The 16,595-nt window shown below is 42.0% G+C and overlaps 1 protein-coding gene across 4 annotated transcripts; it reads right to left on the reverse strand.

The window, feature by feature from the left end:
* Window positions 1-6,806: 6,806 nt before the first annotated feature.
* Window positions 6,807-15,895, reverse strand: LOC148645983 (uncharacterized). 4 transcript variants are annotated; one of them, XM_088609949.1, is made up of 2 exons: window positions 15,756-15,895; window positions 6,807-12,070 (listed from the first exon to the last, which is right to left on the reverse strand). In XM_088609949.1, the coding sequence occupies exon 2, from the start codon at window positions 11,863-11,865 to the stop codon at window positions 11,218-11,220; it is 648 nt and encodes a 215-aa protein (XP_088466075.1). In that variant the 5' UTR covers window positions 11,866-12,070; window positions 15,756-15,895; the 3' UTR covers window positions 6,807-11,217. The 4 variants fall into 4 exon arrangements, with proteins under 4 accessions (XP_088466075.1, XP_088466076.1, XP_088466078.1 ...); XM_088609950.1 differs by lacking the exon at window positions 15,756-15,895 and adding an exon at window positions 15,223-15,743; XM_088609952.1 differs by lacking the exon at window positions 15,756-15,895 and adding an exon at window positions 13,547-14,278.
* Window positions 15,896-16,595: the final 700 nt, after the last annotated feature.

Raw genomic sequence — 16,595 nt, forward strand, 5'->3', positions numbered from 1 at the left:
CAAACCGCCAGGGAAATCAGAATCCCGCTGAGACAGAGACACGAAGTTTGTAAAAGTCTTAATAAGCTGAGGTCCCCAGAGTGTCTTCCTTTTGGAGAGCAGGCTGGGCTGTTCAGTGCACGATCACGGTATGAGTATGAGTCCTTAACTTGAGCACAGTCGCCTCTCTGGTCTGCTGATTCCCCTTGAACCTTGCAGTGTTATTAGTGAGAGCTGTTCCAGTCCCACACTCCAACCTGTACAGTATGGACTCCAGGAAACCAGTACTCCAATGAACACCTTCATTAATGTAGCTGAACTACGAAAGAGACCTTGGACAGTATAGCTGTGTAGTGTGACGGGGAAAGGTATACATTTAATATACAGTGATAAGATTGGGATGAATATTCTTTAACAAAATACCAATAAACATTGCAAAAGAGTGACAAAATTAACATTGTCTTCCCCTGTTAGTGCTGGCATGATCACTGCTGAGATTCTAAAAACAGCTCCCCTACTTTCTCTTGGCAAGCACAGCCTTGAAATGAAGCAGGGAGTGGATGTTATTGTGCCATGTTGCCTAAGCAGGTCACTTAATTGCTAATTTACTAATCAGATAGACCCGGGGCCGTTACATGTGTTCCTTCATTCTAGGTATTTTCCTTCTGTTCTCTCAATTTTGGCTGTGTCCGCACTAATTAAAGCAAAGCATAACACATTTGCAAAGTGTAGCATCTGGTTCCGTAGACTGGCAGTCACACATCCACAGAACTCACTCCAGCAACTGTAAAGGCCTGTTTGCCTTCTGCCGCTGAAAATCTGAGAAAAAAACAAAGGTTGCTTGCCCTTATTTGCGATAAATGTGAATTCTGAAACCAGGGTATAATGCAAACAGGATCGCTGTTGTTCATACCTGTGTATATCGCTCATCAGGAGAGCAGAGGGAGGAGGAGAGCTGAAAAGGTGGATTCTGCTGCTTGCATTATAATGTCAGGCTAATATCACTTCTGTCTTTGACAGCTTCATTAGGTTGGCTTCCAATAAGAACTTAAAGCAGATCTTAAGGTTGTTTTTTAAAAGTAATTGCTCAGTTAATTATGTGTCTCCCCTTTCAAACAGGCTGCCCAAAAATGTTTAAAAAAAGCTTCGTAAAGTGATTGTTTTGGCTACTTTATCTATGCATCTGTGGCCTCTTTCTCCCTTCATTTCATTTCTGATTCAGTGGGTTTTATTCCTGTGTCCTAAAGAAGACATTTGACTAGGTTTTCAAGAATTAGTTGGAACACACGGTTAGCTACATGACTAATGGACTGATGGATTCCTTTTCTACACTTGCTTGAACCTGCTTTGATCAGAGAGACTCCTATGCTCAAAAGAATGTCCTAAATGGGCAGGGTAACACTCCTGAGTATCTTAACTTTCGAACAGAGAAGATTGGGAGGGGACCTGATTCCAGTTTTCAAAATTCTTAACATCACTGACAAAGTCGACCTCCCGACCTTCTTCAGAAACAACAAGCCAGGAGACTCAAGGGAAGCGCATTTAAAACTGAGAACAGGAGGTGCTTTTTTACACAGTGGGGTTGAGGGAGTTTGGAACAAGCTGCCCAGACATTTCGTTGAAACCGGTACCCTGGCTTCTTTCAAGAATTCTCTGGCTGAGATCCTCGGATCAATTAAAACAGTGTAAAAATGAACCAAGTTAGGTAACCCGACTCACCTCCCCTCAGATCTTTTTTAATGTTGGTAAAGGGAGTGAGGTGTTTCCGGCAACTGGGACACGTAGTCATGGTTACTGCCATGCAGACATGTCCAACGTTACCAATTTTATTTGAACGACACACAAAGCTGATTTGCTTGCAACATTCTGATGATTCAGCACTGCAGTGTTCAATAACTGTGTAGTGAGCACTCCCCATCACAAAACTAGACATTTGAAAGCATACCTAAAAAACTAAGCATGCTTGACTTTGTAGTACAACCACTACTGAAAAAAAAATCTTCAAGATTTCTTTTTTGCTCTCCCTGGAATCAGGAGGTTACTGCAGGGATGGTGGTGGTAGGAGAAGTGAAAAAAAAAATTACATTGGAGAAAATCTTATGCCTCATTTTCTGTACAATATTGTGATCTTTTAATTATTAATTGTTTAAAACATATTTATGTGTACATTGCAAGAAACAATGCAGACATGGAAAGGGTTTTTATTTCACATTGAAACATAGACCTTTGAGGAAATGCATTTAAAACTGAGAACAGGAGGCACTTGTTGAAGAGTTGTAGGAGAATGGAACAAGATACCCAGCCTCATTGATGAAGCTGATACCCTGACTTTTGAATACAATCTTTGCATCAATTACTTAATGACAACAAAATAAGATAGAGGGACCGCCTTGTTAGTGAATCTTTTTATGTTCTTCTTATGTTACTGCTTTTAATTCACTGTTCCCCTTTCACATGTCTTTAGGTTGATAAAACTGTAAAAATCTGTTGTTTGTCATGTAAATGCTAATCAACTTACCTGTAAAGCGCTTTGAGTGGAGCATCCAGAAAAGCGTTATATAAGTGTAAGGAAATATTATTATTATTTATTCCCTTTAGAAACAACTCATGCTCATTATTTGCAACTGTTTGAACAAAGGAGTTTATTTTGTGCACAAAGCTATTCTCAGAAATTAGTCATGTAAGACACATTCACACGTGATCTGTTTCACTTATCTGTGCATTTGAAATACATCATCTTTCCAATTAAAATGCCTTTTAAAATACAGATTAAGGGACAAGCGGGTTGGTGCTGTAAACTAAGCAGTGCATGTTTATATTTTTACAGTACAAAATAAAAGTTGGCCAATTTGGCCCAAACTTGAAAAAGCTTATAAAACAGATTGCATGTGCCTGAGATTCTGTGGTCTGTCAGGCTGCATTTAAGTTCTAAATCCATTGTGATGTTATTCAGCTGGCACCCTGCGAAGAAATGAGCCTTTATGTTTAAAGATGATCACTAGAACATCTCCCTGCCTTCTTTCGAGACTGGGATGGATGAGGTTCTTGGATCAATTAGTGTCTAAATACTAAGCAGGCCAGATGGGCTGAATGGGCTCCTCTCATTTGTAACCTTTATTCCTATATTCCTATAATCACATATAAGCTTCCTAGAAAATCTGCATATCCACATCCAGAACAATCTCGGCTCTCATGTCAGGAGGAGGACAGACACATTCATCACCAATAATACCACAGACTCAAAGGCAAACCGCAAGCAGCCATAGTGAACCAAAGGGAGTTTGATGGGCCAAATTGGCTCCTCTCGGTTGTAACAACCCTTGTGCTCTTAAAGATCACCATATAGCCCTGGTGTTTGACCAATTATCTACCACCACTGTGGGACCTCCCATTAGTAGCGTACAGTAGATGTGGCATAGACTGGATTTGAACCGGAAACCTCCAGGTGATTGGCCTTACTCTGCAATCTGAGTACGCACCTTTAGAACAACTAAGAAATATGATCATTGTTTCATTCAAACTCTGAGCTTTGTTAGGACGCCACATCAATAAACACCACTCATGTACTCTAATGGCATGGCCTATTGCAATGTAAGCTGGACAGCTTTCCAATTATTACCGTTATTCTGACTCTTAGTCAGCTGGGAAACAGGAACACTTCACAAATCTCTTATAAGTGATTGAACTTTGATTCGTCTTCTTTTTTTCCAGTGCATTGCATGTAGCTGTGGAAGATACTGTACTGAAATACAGTAAATATGCTCCTAATCTAAGGAATGTTAATGCTAATCTCCACATTTCGGGAATTTCTTATTAATGATTTATTATGAGGCAGATGGACAGGTACTGTAGATTGACAATGGTTTGATTTATTAAAGCAGTTGTTTTTGTATTAATATCAGAGAGAGCGGGACACTCTTTGTAACTCAGAGCAGACCCATCAGGTTACTTCTGAAAGATGGTGGCCGTCTGGAACAGCAGAATGAAGTCTGCAGAGCAGGAGGTGTCTTTGCGTGGACTGGTGAGCCTCCTAACGCTACAGCGGTAGAGCAGCTGGACAGTCACAGCACTGCAGAAACTAGACCCGCATCCAACTCACCAGGGACTCGAAACTCTGGTCCGACCCCGAGCTGGCCGTGTTCTGTTCCTTCGAGTGTACTCTGGGTTTTAATTAAAACCGAACCTTAACCTAAGTCCCTTTTAATTTGAGCAGTTTTGCTTGGCATGCTTATGACGATGGAGAAGCTACTGTAATTGTAAAGAAGGAAGGGTGAGCAGCGATAGCTACAGATTATGGGGAGATACAGGGAGTTTTCGTGCTGTCATGTACATTAACCACACATTACAGTGACAATAAACATTTTATCTGTGCCTTTAATTTGATAGCTGTAAAAGCAACATAAAGAAGCTGTTTGTCATTTATGGATTACACAACTGGCCGCGTTCTGTAAAATCGTATGGTCAAATTAAGCAATTGGATTTTGTACACAGGGATAAATCTACTATACTCTGTTATTATTAGTTTCTGCTGGAATATAAGTCTTCCACCGGCAATTTGTAGGAAAAAAAACACTCTACATACAGTATGTGGACCACCTTAGCTTGGAAGAACAAGCTTTTTTTTCCGTAAAAAGGGGTTACACCGCCACCATGTGGAAATATGGAATATTTGTAATGCAGCAGGGGATCGGAGATACTTGGGGTTCTGTGTAGTCGAAGACGTTAATAAAAGTAGCAGTTCTTATTACTTCTCTGTGACGATGGTGATTATGCCAGAAGAAACAAACTGGGGAAAATAAAGGGGAAATGTGTGGTGACTTTAAGACTTACATGGGGTTGGGTACGTTACCACCAAACATCGTGTTGTTTGGTCTCTAGCGTTCGGCGTTTGCTTAGGTGCTGAGCCTGTCAGTACGCCTGGCAAACATCACTTAAGAGCAAGAGACGGGTGTGGTTCGGTAATTCTTAAACCCTTTTTTCTTCCACAGTTTCTCAAAAAAGGGATATTATTTATACTGCACAATGCAAATGAAGCTCTTAATTAGCGGCGACCCCCTTACCAAGCGAGCGTCCTCTTGGTCGAGGACCATGAAGTACCACTTTTCATCAATTTCAGTGGAATTCCCCATTTCCACATGACCTGCACTGCCTAAATAAATATTAAGACATAATAAGAATAACGTATTGCCATTGCTTCGTTTTTAAACTCTCCAAGTTTTTTTTAAGGAGTGAGTTTGTTAAAAAATATGTAATTGAGTAATGCAGTGCCTGAGATTTTAAATCCAACGGTGTTAATCGCAACCTGCTGAACACTGTTGTCGTTGGTTGGTATTCATTTATAAACTAAGAGCATTGACAAGGAATTCTTCAAGGTAGAGTAGCACAGTAACAGCTCTCAAAGCAGCTTTAAAGAAAACTGAGAATCCCTGCCAGGCTGGCATCATTTTAAGGACGAATCCCATTCGTTTTAATTATTTAAAAAACGGAAACAGAAACTCAGTCCATACGGGAACATACAGGGTAAGTGCCTTTATTCTGTATGTCCCCCACAACGCACATACAAGCCCACACATTTCTGAAGTGTAACTATGAAACCGCAAATAACCCACCCGAGATCTCATGCGCAGCTTTGCAGAGTCCTGAATAATTCAGCGCCAAGCAAGGAGCGCGAACTGGAAAATGCAGGTGGGGGGTAACAGATTCCTGGCCAGCATGTTGTACAGCAGTCGTAAAGAACATGCAGTGGCGTCAGGCCAGCGTTAAAGGACTTGATCTGGTCATCATCTCTTCGTTTCCTCTCATTCCTACTCTTACCTGTTCCTCTAGCTGCAGGGCACGTTCTGAGCAAGACAAGTCCTTTTCTGTTGGTTCTGCTTCGCTTTTCCATCTTGGTAACTACGTTTAGCCGTCAATAACACCATTCCTATCAATGACGTTCAACAAAACGTTCATTGCTTTCCAATACCAAGGAGGGTTCGCACGAAATAAGTAGTTCAGGTGGGTAGCTGCGTCAGCATGCGTAGTCCGCAAAGGAACAAGTAATGGGTTTATTCCACGCTGAAAAGAGAAGTGAGAAAACACAAAGTTTCGGCTGTGAAGCCTTCTTCAGGTGTTCAATTCAATTATTTTCTAGCCTCTTCATCCAATACAGGGTCACAGGGGAACAAGAACCTATCCCAACATGCCATGGGCACAACACACCTGAAGAAGGCTTCACAGCTGAAACGTATTTTCTCTCTTCTCTTTTCAGCAGGGAATAAACCTATTAGTTGTTCCTTTGCAAAATAAATATGTTCTACCTGTACATAGCAGTGCTTTAGCCTTGGCAGAGTAGGAGAAGCTGCTTGACTGCACAGCTTGGATAACAGGACCCTTCACACCTCTGTCCAAGGCGACAGCCAGGACAACACAGTAGCAGGAAGACTTCTACACTGGGGATATTTAACTTTGGTGTGAGCAGCACCCATTGGGATCCTCCATTTTTGTCACAAATATATCTGTTTCTTGCCCAGAAAATAACAAAATCACATTTTTTTTTTACCATTTTCCAGGTCATAAAACCAATCAAAACGAAACAGTAAATTTTTCACTGTTGAACGAATGTTCCTTGTCTGTCTTAATCTGAGAGACAGACAGTTAGACAATACGTCAGGATGGAACATTTCAGAAAAGTACATCTGGTGACAGTGTACAGTGTCTACTGCTAAATAAGAACAGAAGAAAGTATTCTTTCACTTTTCTTTCAGTGCCCTTTCCTACACCTCACAGAGACTCTACAGTGTAACCTGTTCCAAACAGGAAGCAATAATCAGAAATTCATTCTGGAGTTTTGGAGTTCAAAAGCCTTTATTTGTATTTGTAAAGTGTTTTCTTGCACTGCAGACAGAGGAGTGGGCAGCAGTTCACAAATGCAATGACAAAGGGGAATATGACTGCAAATTATTAATTCAGTTTTGGAAATAAACCAGTTCTCAACCTTACGGGTAGTCAATATTCACTAGTCAAATACTGCAATGTTTCATATTTTACACATCTAGCAAAGGATATGTATACGAAAATCCTGGGTGTACCGCAAAGGTTTACAAGTATGTAAAAATTAACATTGGTAACAGATTTTTATAATTTGTTTTAATACATTAAGGAGCATCTACTATGCAAAGAGAGGCCTACCCTGATTCTGCAGAGCCACAGTCCAGCGGATCTTAAGATCATGCCTGAATTAGCAGTGTGTACACTTGGACCAGATGAATGCTGATTAATTTAGCCAGGTTATCATTACCATGGCCTGCCATGATGGTAGCAAGCTTTAAGGCTACAGTGTGTTGGTCGTCATTTCAATTTCAATTTCAATCTTAATTTCAAATTAAAAAAAGAAATCACCTGCTTCAGTGGAAAATGTTCCATTGGTTTATAAATGGATGATTTAAGTATGACTGTTGTACAAGAATTGCACAGAAGAGGGCTCTGCTGCAGCGATTGTTCATTACGGTTTGAGGGCAGCCCATTGAAATTTGCTAATAATTAAAAAATAAATATCAGTGTCGTATCCTTTCAACATAATCACCTAAATATACACAAAAAAACACAACTGTGGAATATAACCGTGTTTGTGACCTGGAAAAAATACCCCAAGTGTGTCTTAACATTGGTTAGTTGTTTTTCAGCTGAAGTCAAACTAGGAACACCTGTATGTTTTATACAAGTATGTGTCATAGAAAATAGAAATGTCTTATCAACACTGGAGTGAAAAAAACATAGAAGATACTTGCCACTGGGTGAAGTGAAAAATGCATGAAAACGTGAAGGAATGTTATACTAAAAGTATACACTGCTCTAGTTAGACCTCACACATGATAATGTGTACAATTTTAATCTGCATAATACGGAAAAAAACAAAACATTTCCTGGTCTGAAAATCAGTTTAGAGAAGGGAAACCAGCTACTGCACACAGCTGAACAGAATGTACTACACTGACAGAGTTCTTAATCTTTTTAGTCTTAAACTAAAGACTATGCGTGGTGCTGATTTAATAATAATAATAATAATAAAAATAATAATAATTGCTTACACTTATAAAGCGCTTTTCTGGACACTCCACTCAAAGCGCTTTACAGGTAATGGGGATCCCCTCCACCACCACCAGTGTGCAGCCCCACCTGGATGATGCGACGGCAGCCATAGTGCGCCAGAACGCTCCCCACACATCAGCACTCAGTGGGGAGGAGAGCAGAGTAATGTAGCCAATTCATAGATGGGGATTATTAGGAGGCCATGATTGGTAAAGGCCAATGGGAAATTTGTCCTGGACGCCGGGGTTACACCCCTACTCTTTTCGAGAAACGCCCTGGGATTTTTAATGACCACAGAGAGTCAGGACCACGGTTTTACGTCTCATCCGAAGGACAGCGCCTGTTTACAGTATAGTGTCCCCGTCACTATACTGGGGTATTAGGACCCACATGGACTGCAGGGTGAGCGCCTCCTGCTGGCCCCACTAACACCTCTTCCAGAATTTAAGCTTTCAAAATCTTCAAAGACAATGCCAGACAACTCAGTGGACTTCCCCAGAACCAAGGGTGAAAGACTAACCAAAGGATGGAAAGGGTAACTTAGAGGAAGTGCAGTTAAAACAGAGGACACTTCTTTATGCACAAGGTTGGAGGAGGTCTGAAACATATAAGAAGTCATCCTGTCATGTTGTATAATTCCCTTGATAGAACCTGTTAACATGACTTCTTTGAAGAAATGTCTGGACGAGACCCTCACATCACTTGGCTATGAACAATTGAAAAAGCTTCGAGGGGTTGATTGGCCTCCTCTCATTTGTATCTTTTATTGTGTTCATATGGTAGGAAATAAGACCTTGTTTGCGCAGTAGCTTAAGTAATTCGAGCTTTTATTATTAAATAAAGCCTTATTTGACCTATTGTATATACAAACAGCAGAGACTGGTTATGTCTAGTGTTTTAGTCTAAGTATGTCAGAACATGGAGTTAAATTATATTAATCTATTTTCATTTCTGCTTCATTGGCCACAGGAGAACATGAGCCAACAGCTCAGCATGACGTGAGTCAAACTGCTGTACCACAGGGAGTCGTATTCCTTTCCTGTTATTGCACACGAGCAGCAAAACAATATAACAGTGCTCCACAACGGATACTTTAAAATAAGCCGCCACTCCAGGGTGACATGCAAGCAGCATTTGATCAAATCTTGTTGCCCAAACAAAATTCTCCGTTTCCCAGCGTGCTGAGGCCATGACACCTAACGTCATCCAGTTGCTCCTAGTTTATTCAGTGAAAGTGAATATTTGTGGGATAAACATGTACCTAAACGTTTCTCCTGAACGTTCCCTGGATTACACGCCCTTCCTGCTGCAAGCCTGCCTGACCTCACTGCTGCCAGCACTACTGTGATCTCAAGCTGATGGGGAATGCACAGCCTCTGAAACACTATACAGCAAAGGCACAACTGAACTCAGTCCAGTACACATGTCCAGGACAGGCCACATTATTCTAAACTACCTGTGCAGTATTAGTCCCAGAACACTGATGGAGACACACCAGTCTCTTTTAATGCTGCACAAAGGTCTGACTGTCTTCAAAGCCTGCCTTTTGGCAGTGAAATGGGTTCAGTTCAGTTCAGTTTATTTGACCCATAGTGCAATGAAATGCTTATTTGCATGAATGCCCCGATACAAAGACATTAAAGGAATCAGCAAAAAGCACAGAACAGCAGAAGCAACAACAAGAAGTTAAATAACATACAGCTTAAAAAAGGACAGACCAAAAGTGTGAGAAAATAAAAAACATCAATGTGAGCCAATGGTAGGGGCAGAGTTCAGTAATGTGACAGCTTGCGGACAGAAACTTTTTCTGAATCTGGAAGTCTGTGCTTTTATGCTCCTACAGTATAACACTTACCAGAGGGAAGGGGGGAGAAAAGTGAGGAACCAGGAGGATTGTCTCCTAGCCTTCCTGAGACAGCGAGTTATGAAAATGTGCACAACAGAGGGGAGCTGGACTCTAATGAGGGGCTGGGCTAACCTGATCAGCCCCTGTAATGCTTTCCGGTCAGACGTCAGGGTAATAGGCAGGGAATAATTATTTGCAATGCAAAGGGAAAACAAAACTCTAGATTGTATTGCAGCACGCGAGAAGAAGGATACAGGTTACTGTTTGGTTGCTACTGTATGACTGTCACGGATGTCGGAAGGGACAAACCGTGGAGAGGCAGGAGAGCGAAAAAGACCCTATGCGAGGCGGCGGAATGGGGAGTTAGCCCGGGCTCAGCAGTATAGAAACCTATGCCCTCAGGCCACGGACGTAGCGGCGACCTGGTGCTAGGCGGGTCTCAGGACATCCGAACGTCAATGCCGAGCGAGGCAGAATAAGTGACCCGGAAATATATAGCCCAAGGAAAGAGGGAAACCGGAAGGACAGCAAAGCGGGAAACTAGGGACAGGACAGAGTAGGAGCGCCCTCTGGCTGCAGAGCGCATGACAATGACAGGTAGGTAAGGAGTAACATAAGAAAGGAATTGCTACCTTCTTTTAAGGAACGCTTTTTTAATCTTAATGACCATGCAGCAGTTAGTATGGCCTAACTGAAAGCATCACAGCCAGTGATTTCAGTGAAGCTGAGAGCAATGACAGGGGAGCAGTGAACAGGACTCCAGACAATAGACAATTGTGTGGTTGTGGGTTCAAATCCAAGGTGAGAAATATAGGTGGCCTTGGATAAATGCATCTTTCAAACAAATAAATACAAGGGCATGCTAAAAAAAATGAACATCCTGAATCACTGCAGTCTGTCTGTTTTGGCAACGGAATTAACTTGATATAACCAGGGGTCTGGAAAAAAAACCCCATGGGAAACAGGACGTGTTTGTTATTCTGAGCTAACGCCCAAGACACCTAGCTGAAATGAGCCCACCCTAGGTGTAACAGAACGAAAACAAACAGGACACACCTTATAAGCAGTACATTCAAAAATGAAAAGTCTGCAGCTTTTTTCAAAGGAGATTGTCAACAAAATGTACGCCACATCATTCTAAAACCATAAATAACAAAAACATCATAAGCAAAGCAATGCTTCTGCACTGTTTCCAAAAGCACTTGCTGTTGGCTGAGAGCAGATTCCAGGGTGAGGCGAGAAATCGCCCAGCCTGCAGCAGGCCTGGAGCACGACCCAGCATCAGCGCAGCTGGACTCGGCAAGCAGGAATCAGGCATCTGCTCAGTAGAGGAAGGTTATAAATGTGTCTCCTGCATCTGGAAGTCCTGCTCGGGCCAAATGAAGGTTCGGGAAAGGAAAGCCGCCTTCACTGTCTCTGTGCGCTTGAACAGTGTAGGCCTTCAGAGTCCGTTTCCCTGTCAGAACGGAAAGGTGGATGATCGCAACCCTGGCCTCCGCAGGGAGGGGCCCCGCCGGCTCCCTGCCAATCACGACATCGTGGCTGGAGGGGTCCGCGTGCCAGTGTGGGTACGCAACGGACAGCTTCTCGAGCCGCTGGACCGCGAAGTAATCGTACGAGAACGCCTTCGCCCCCGCGGCATCACACTTCACCAGGGACAGGTGGTGCACCTCCGAGTTGTTGAGGAGTAGGGCGACATTGAGCGGGGAGGTGTACCACACGGTGATGTGGGTGCCGTGGACGAGGCCGGAGCTGCCCGAGCGCTGCAGGGCGGAGAACGAGTGGTCGTCGCAGTCGCACTCGCTGGCGTTGATCCTCCCGCAGGCCCGGAGGGGCCGGAGGCACGTGCAGGTGTAGAGGCTGAAGTCCGTCACGTAGGCCAGCTTGAACTCGCTCCGCAGGAAGCTGGGCATGGCCATCCAGACCAGGCAGGACAGCGTGGCGGCGAAGATCCCACCCAGGATCTGCATGTCTGGGGCAGCTCAGTCCGGACCCTCCCGGTACCTCTGCAGACTTGCTCTCAAGTCAAACGGGAACCGTTCGCATCGAGTACGTCGATATGAACTCTAGCTGAGGGAACTCGCCACTGCTCGGACACAGCCAGAAGGCACGCTGAAAGACGTGTCCGACACAAACTCAGCCCAAGACAAAGCTTCTGAATCTTCTACCTAACCCCTAAAAAACAAAAGGAAAATGTTTTATTTTTTACTTTGCTGGCCCTCATTTATAGAAAAATCTGTTAGGTATTACATGTATTAAGAAACAGCACAAGTTCAACATCAAGCCACCATTACGTCTGTTGGTTCTTTCATTCCTTCATGTCAAACAGCTATTATATTGTTCCCTGTGCAATTCTCTCATTCTTTCACTTACTGTCAAGCTCACTACCAATTTAAGAGAAAGCCTCATAAGAAGAAAACTTCAGAATGGGACAGTCTGTTCCAAATTTATCCCTCTGCTTCTCCGATGGGTGTGTGCTTTGAATTGCACATGTGTAGTGTGCAGGGTGTATATACTGTGGATTCCACACTGCCGGCAATCAATCAGAATGATCAGGTGAGCTGATGAGGTGGAAAACGGGATTGGGCCGCACAGACTAGTAAAGTTACAGGGACTAAACTGCAGCCGAGTAAAACAGATTTCAGATGTTCCCTGCAATGATTAGTGTCAACTGCACATGAACATTGTATTCCTGAAGGCAATCCCTCCCCTAACCAAGCAAAAAGACTGCAAGTGACCATTAGCAAGCATCAATGCCATCATTCAAATAACCTGTTTTGACTCATTTAGAGGGTGGCTCACTGTTCATAACAATCAGGGCACTCCCTTTCAACCAATTGGAACACCAGCATATTTCTGGCTGGGAAGACTGTTCATTGTTCTTTTCAATCTTGTTTCACCCAAAGCAATATACAATAAAAGAACATCCAGCTGCAGTTTTTCAGATTGCAAAATAACATGATTTATTGTACAGAACTGCAGGGCGTATCCAGATTCCTCTTGTATTTACATCAGAGGAAAACAGTGAAGAGGCTTCAGGTTTTCCCAGGCTTTTTTCCCCATTCAGGGAGAAGTCTTTTACAGAAAATATGACAAGATAAGAAAATCATTACCTGACGACATGGTGATACATTTTTGCTGTTTTGATTCATGTTGGCAAATCACCAAATCTGAAAAATCTGTGTTTACATCAGAAACTTCAAAAACCCCCAAACTGACCTGGAAATACTGCGCCCTAAGAATTACAGTGTTTGAAACTGAATATTGGTCACCTGGCTGTCCCCTTCTGTGTCCAGCTTTAAGAAATTTAGAGAAATGTATTTGAAATGCAGTGTTTAGTCCTTTTGCTTCAAGCTAAACACACCTGAAAAATGAACGGGGATGGTGGAGTTTAGGAACCTACACAGCTGAAAGACAAAAGACTTCATAACCCCAGAGTTAAATAAGATTATATCTTACTTACCGTACTCCCTTAAATTCTCTCCATAAGCTTGAGAAAAAGAATATCCTTTTAAATGCAAATGAGCGCTTCACTACGTATTCAGCATTTATATTGTATGTCCATATACCCCTCCTTGAACACAGTGTGTTCACACTCAAAGTGATAACATGCAGACACTTGATTAAATACTACAGTAAATATAGACGTACCTCCAGTGGTCAGAACTAGAGCTTGTGGGTGCAGCTGTATGTGTTTGCAGGAGTGGTGTGCTAGCCTCCTCAATGAGAATATGTGCATGAGATTGAAGGGTTATTTTCCCAAGCTGTGGTCATAGGAGTCAGAGCTCTTCCAGTCACATGAGAAGCAGACTATCAATACTGCTCAGCTTGCTGGAACTTACTGCAAGACTAATCCAAATGCATCATGCAAGAGATTGAGTGTCATAGACATGTCCCCAGAGCTTTTTTTTTTAAAGAAAATATTCTAAAAGATCTTTTAATTGTTTACAGACCACAACTTCCAGGGACTTTTAGTTTAAGTTAAGAGTTAGTTATGTAAGAGTTAAGAGTTTAAGGTTTGAAGAAATGAAATGCAGGTATTTTTAGAGTAGAAACAGAAAGTCCATGAACAATGCCTTTTTTTTAAACAAACAAACAAACAAACAAAGCTGAACACGCATTGCTTTTGTTTGCACTCTTTTCTCAAAATGATTCGCAACTGTCTCTGTGTTTGGTGTTTAAATGTCATTCTGAATTTGTATAAGGGAGGAAGGTTGTGCGACATACTGTAGCACTTGTATCACAATTCTCTGCTCTCCTTTCTAGCAGAAAAAGGACTCAGAAAACAACTGTCAAAAGCTCAGACTGGTTAGGACTCATCTCTGAACTCTAAAAGGAAGTGTTTAGAACACATCTTTCTGTTGATTTGGCTGTCTGCTTTTCTGGGATTATGTGCTGGAAAGGAGTCTGACTTACAGCACAAACACTCCCTGTCTTCCAAGACATGTTATGAATTAACTTATGGGTAGGCAGCCAAATATAGACTTAGACACTGTCTTCAGCAACTCGCAATATCAACCAGGCCAAACAAAACAAAAGGCTAAAGTACAGCTGCTACCAATGTGGATAAAATGGTCGTTCCTACTGAGTGATGTCATGAATGATGAGCTAAAACAGAAAAAATGGAACACTTAGTAATATTTAAGAGTACCTCTTTAGATTCGTGAAAAAAACTTAAACACAGTAACATTTCTTAGAATCTGTGATTCATTTAAGTTTAATTCTCACTTTCTTGAGCTTTAGTGTTGGTCACATTGCACAGTGTTAACCCCTGAAGCCCTGTCTATTTCCCACTCTGGATACTTCGCTCTGGGAAGTAATTTGTCACTCCTCCCTGTGTTTCTCCCAGCTGGGGCTGAACTTTGGCAATGAATAAAGTTGGGCCACTTCTGTATGTGAAGCTCTTTGGGGTGGAAAGTGCTGTATAAATGCAAGAATTTAAGTAATAAATAATATCACTGTACTACAGAGAATAAAGGTGCTATTATTTCCTTTGTAGTTCTCTGGAACCACATATTCCATTATACACTGTATATACAACACCTGCGTCTAAAACATTTTTATTTCACTGACATGTTGTATAAGTGAGTTTTAAGACAGTCACTGCCTAATCCTGATTTCTTACTTTATCTAATTTCTCTAATCGGTCAGCCAAGCGACAGCAATACCCCCAGAATAGCTTGTTTAATGGATTGAACCTCAGCTTTAATTGGATTCAGTAAAAGCTGTTTTATTCATTTTAACGGTTGCCCCACGGGTTTTAATATCACGGCGCTCTGAAACTGCTGAATGCCCCGTGCTGTCCTAACTGCCCGCAGACTTCCTACCTTGTCTTCTGGTGACGTTTGTCCTGTGGGTATCTCGAATTTACTTTTTCTTTCATGAAAAAAGCGCACATTCAACGGTGTAAATCCCTCTTGCTTTCCTGATCGTACTCTCATCACACTCCTTCCTGCATTCTATACACACAGACATCCGAGGGACCGCTCAGCAGTTATGGAAATGAATATTTTACAATGCCATTGGTTGTACTGATGTCGTAACTGACGGCGGCTGAAGAGATGCTCCGTGATCATCATCACTTGCTCTTGCGAATGCCGTGGATGCTGTAAGGTGTTTTAGGGACGTGAAATATACATGCTCGTTTTTTTAGCACAGGAAACGGTTTCTTTTAAAACCATAGAGCGACACTACATCAAACTACTCAAAGGTTAGCACACGTGGCAAACTGGGTACAGTACATTTACACACTGTCTGCTGATCAACGTACATCAGGCAACGCTAATCACTGCCCGCATGAACAACCTTCTAGTTTTCAAACTAACAAGTGAGAGTTTAAGTAATTCTGTTCAGAACTTACCCGGAATACGTTTTCGGGTTACCGAGAAACATTTGAACAGATCCAATTTTTTACACTTGAGTCACCGCCTCCCACACAAAACACACTCCCAAGTGAGATCCCAAATCTTTAAAATCAGAACTACTAATCCCAGCGCGCTTCAGTGCGCTGCCATGTCTCGCTCTCTATGGCATGATGGGGTTTGTAGTTCTACGCATTAACCCCAAAGACTTGCCACCTGGCAAAATACTGACAAACTTGCGTTTGCATTTATGGCTGTTTAAAAATATTTTAAAACAAATAATCTTGCAGCCTGTTCACACAATCGTACAGATGAAACACAACGTGTACACTTCTAGTACAGTGGAACTGCATAACAATTACATTGTGAAAAACCCAAAGGGCAGACAAATGTAATTCTTGATTTATTCAGTTTGATTCTGTTGACAAATGATGATCTTCATTGACTTAGCAGATGGCAGGACTGTACGGTTTTAGTTCAAGCACGTAGTAGATTTGTTGATGAGCAAAAAGTGGGCAAAATTCCCATGTGGCAAGTTGCACCAATGACAAAGAACTGGTTTTCAACATTACTTTAATGGCAGTGCACGGTGAAAAACGTTTTGCATTCCATTTAATGAAAGACACTTTAAACATTCTTTGTGAGAACCACACATTTTGTTATAGTCATTCAGAAGTTAAACTAAAGGCTCTGTTCAGTACAGGTGGGTAGGTTACATCACTAGGAGATAATGATAATGTTGATAATGTTTCTTTATTAGCCCTATACAATTTCTTGCTTTAGGAATTCATCTTTTCGCATACCCCAGCTTTTTCTCCATGGACACACAGACACACACA

This window comes from Lepisosteus platostomus, chromosome 17 (assembly GCF_059453375.1).
Source record: "Lepisosteus platostomus isolate fLepPlt1 chromosome 17, fLepPlt1.hap1, whole genome shotgun sequence".
Lineage (NCBI taxonomy): Eukaryota > Metazoa > Chordata > Actinopteri > Semionotiformes > Lepisosteidae > Lepisosteus > Lepisosteus platostomus.

Excerpts from the sequence above, each read along its gene's own strand:
- LOC148645983 (XM_088609949.1), bottom strand. The coding sequence starts at position 11,865 with ATGCAGATCCTGGGTGGGATCTTCGCCGCCACGCTGTCCTGCCTGGTC.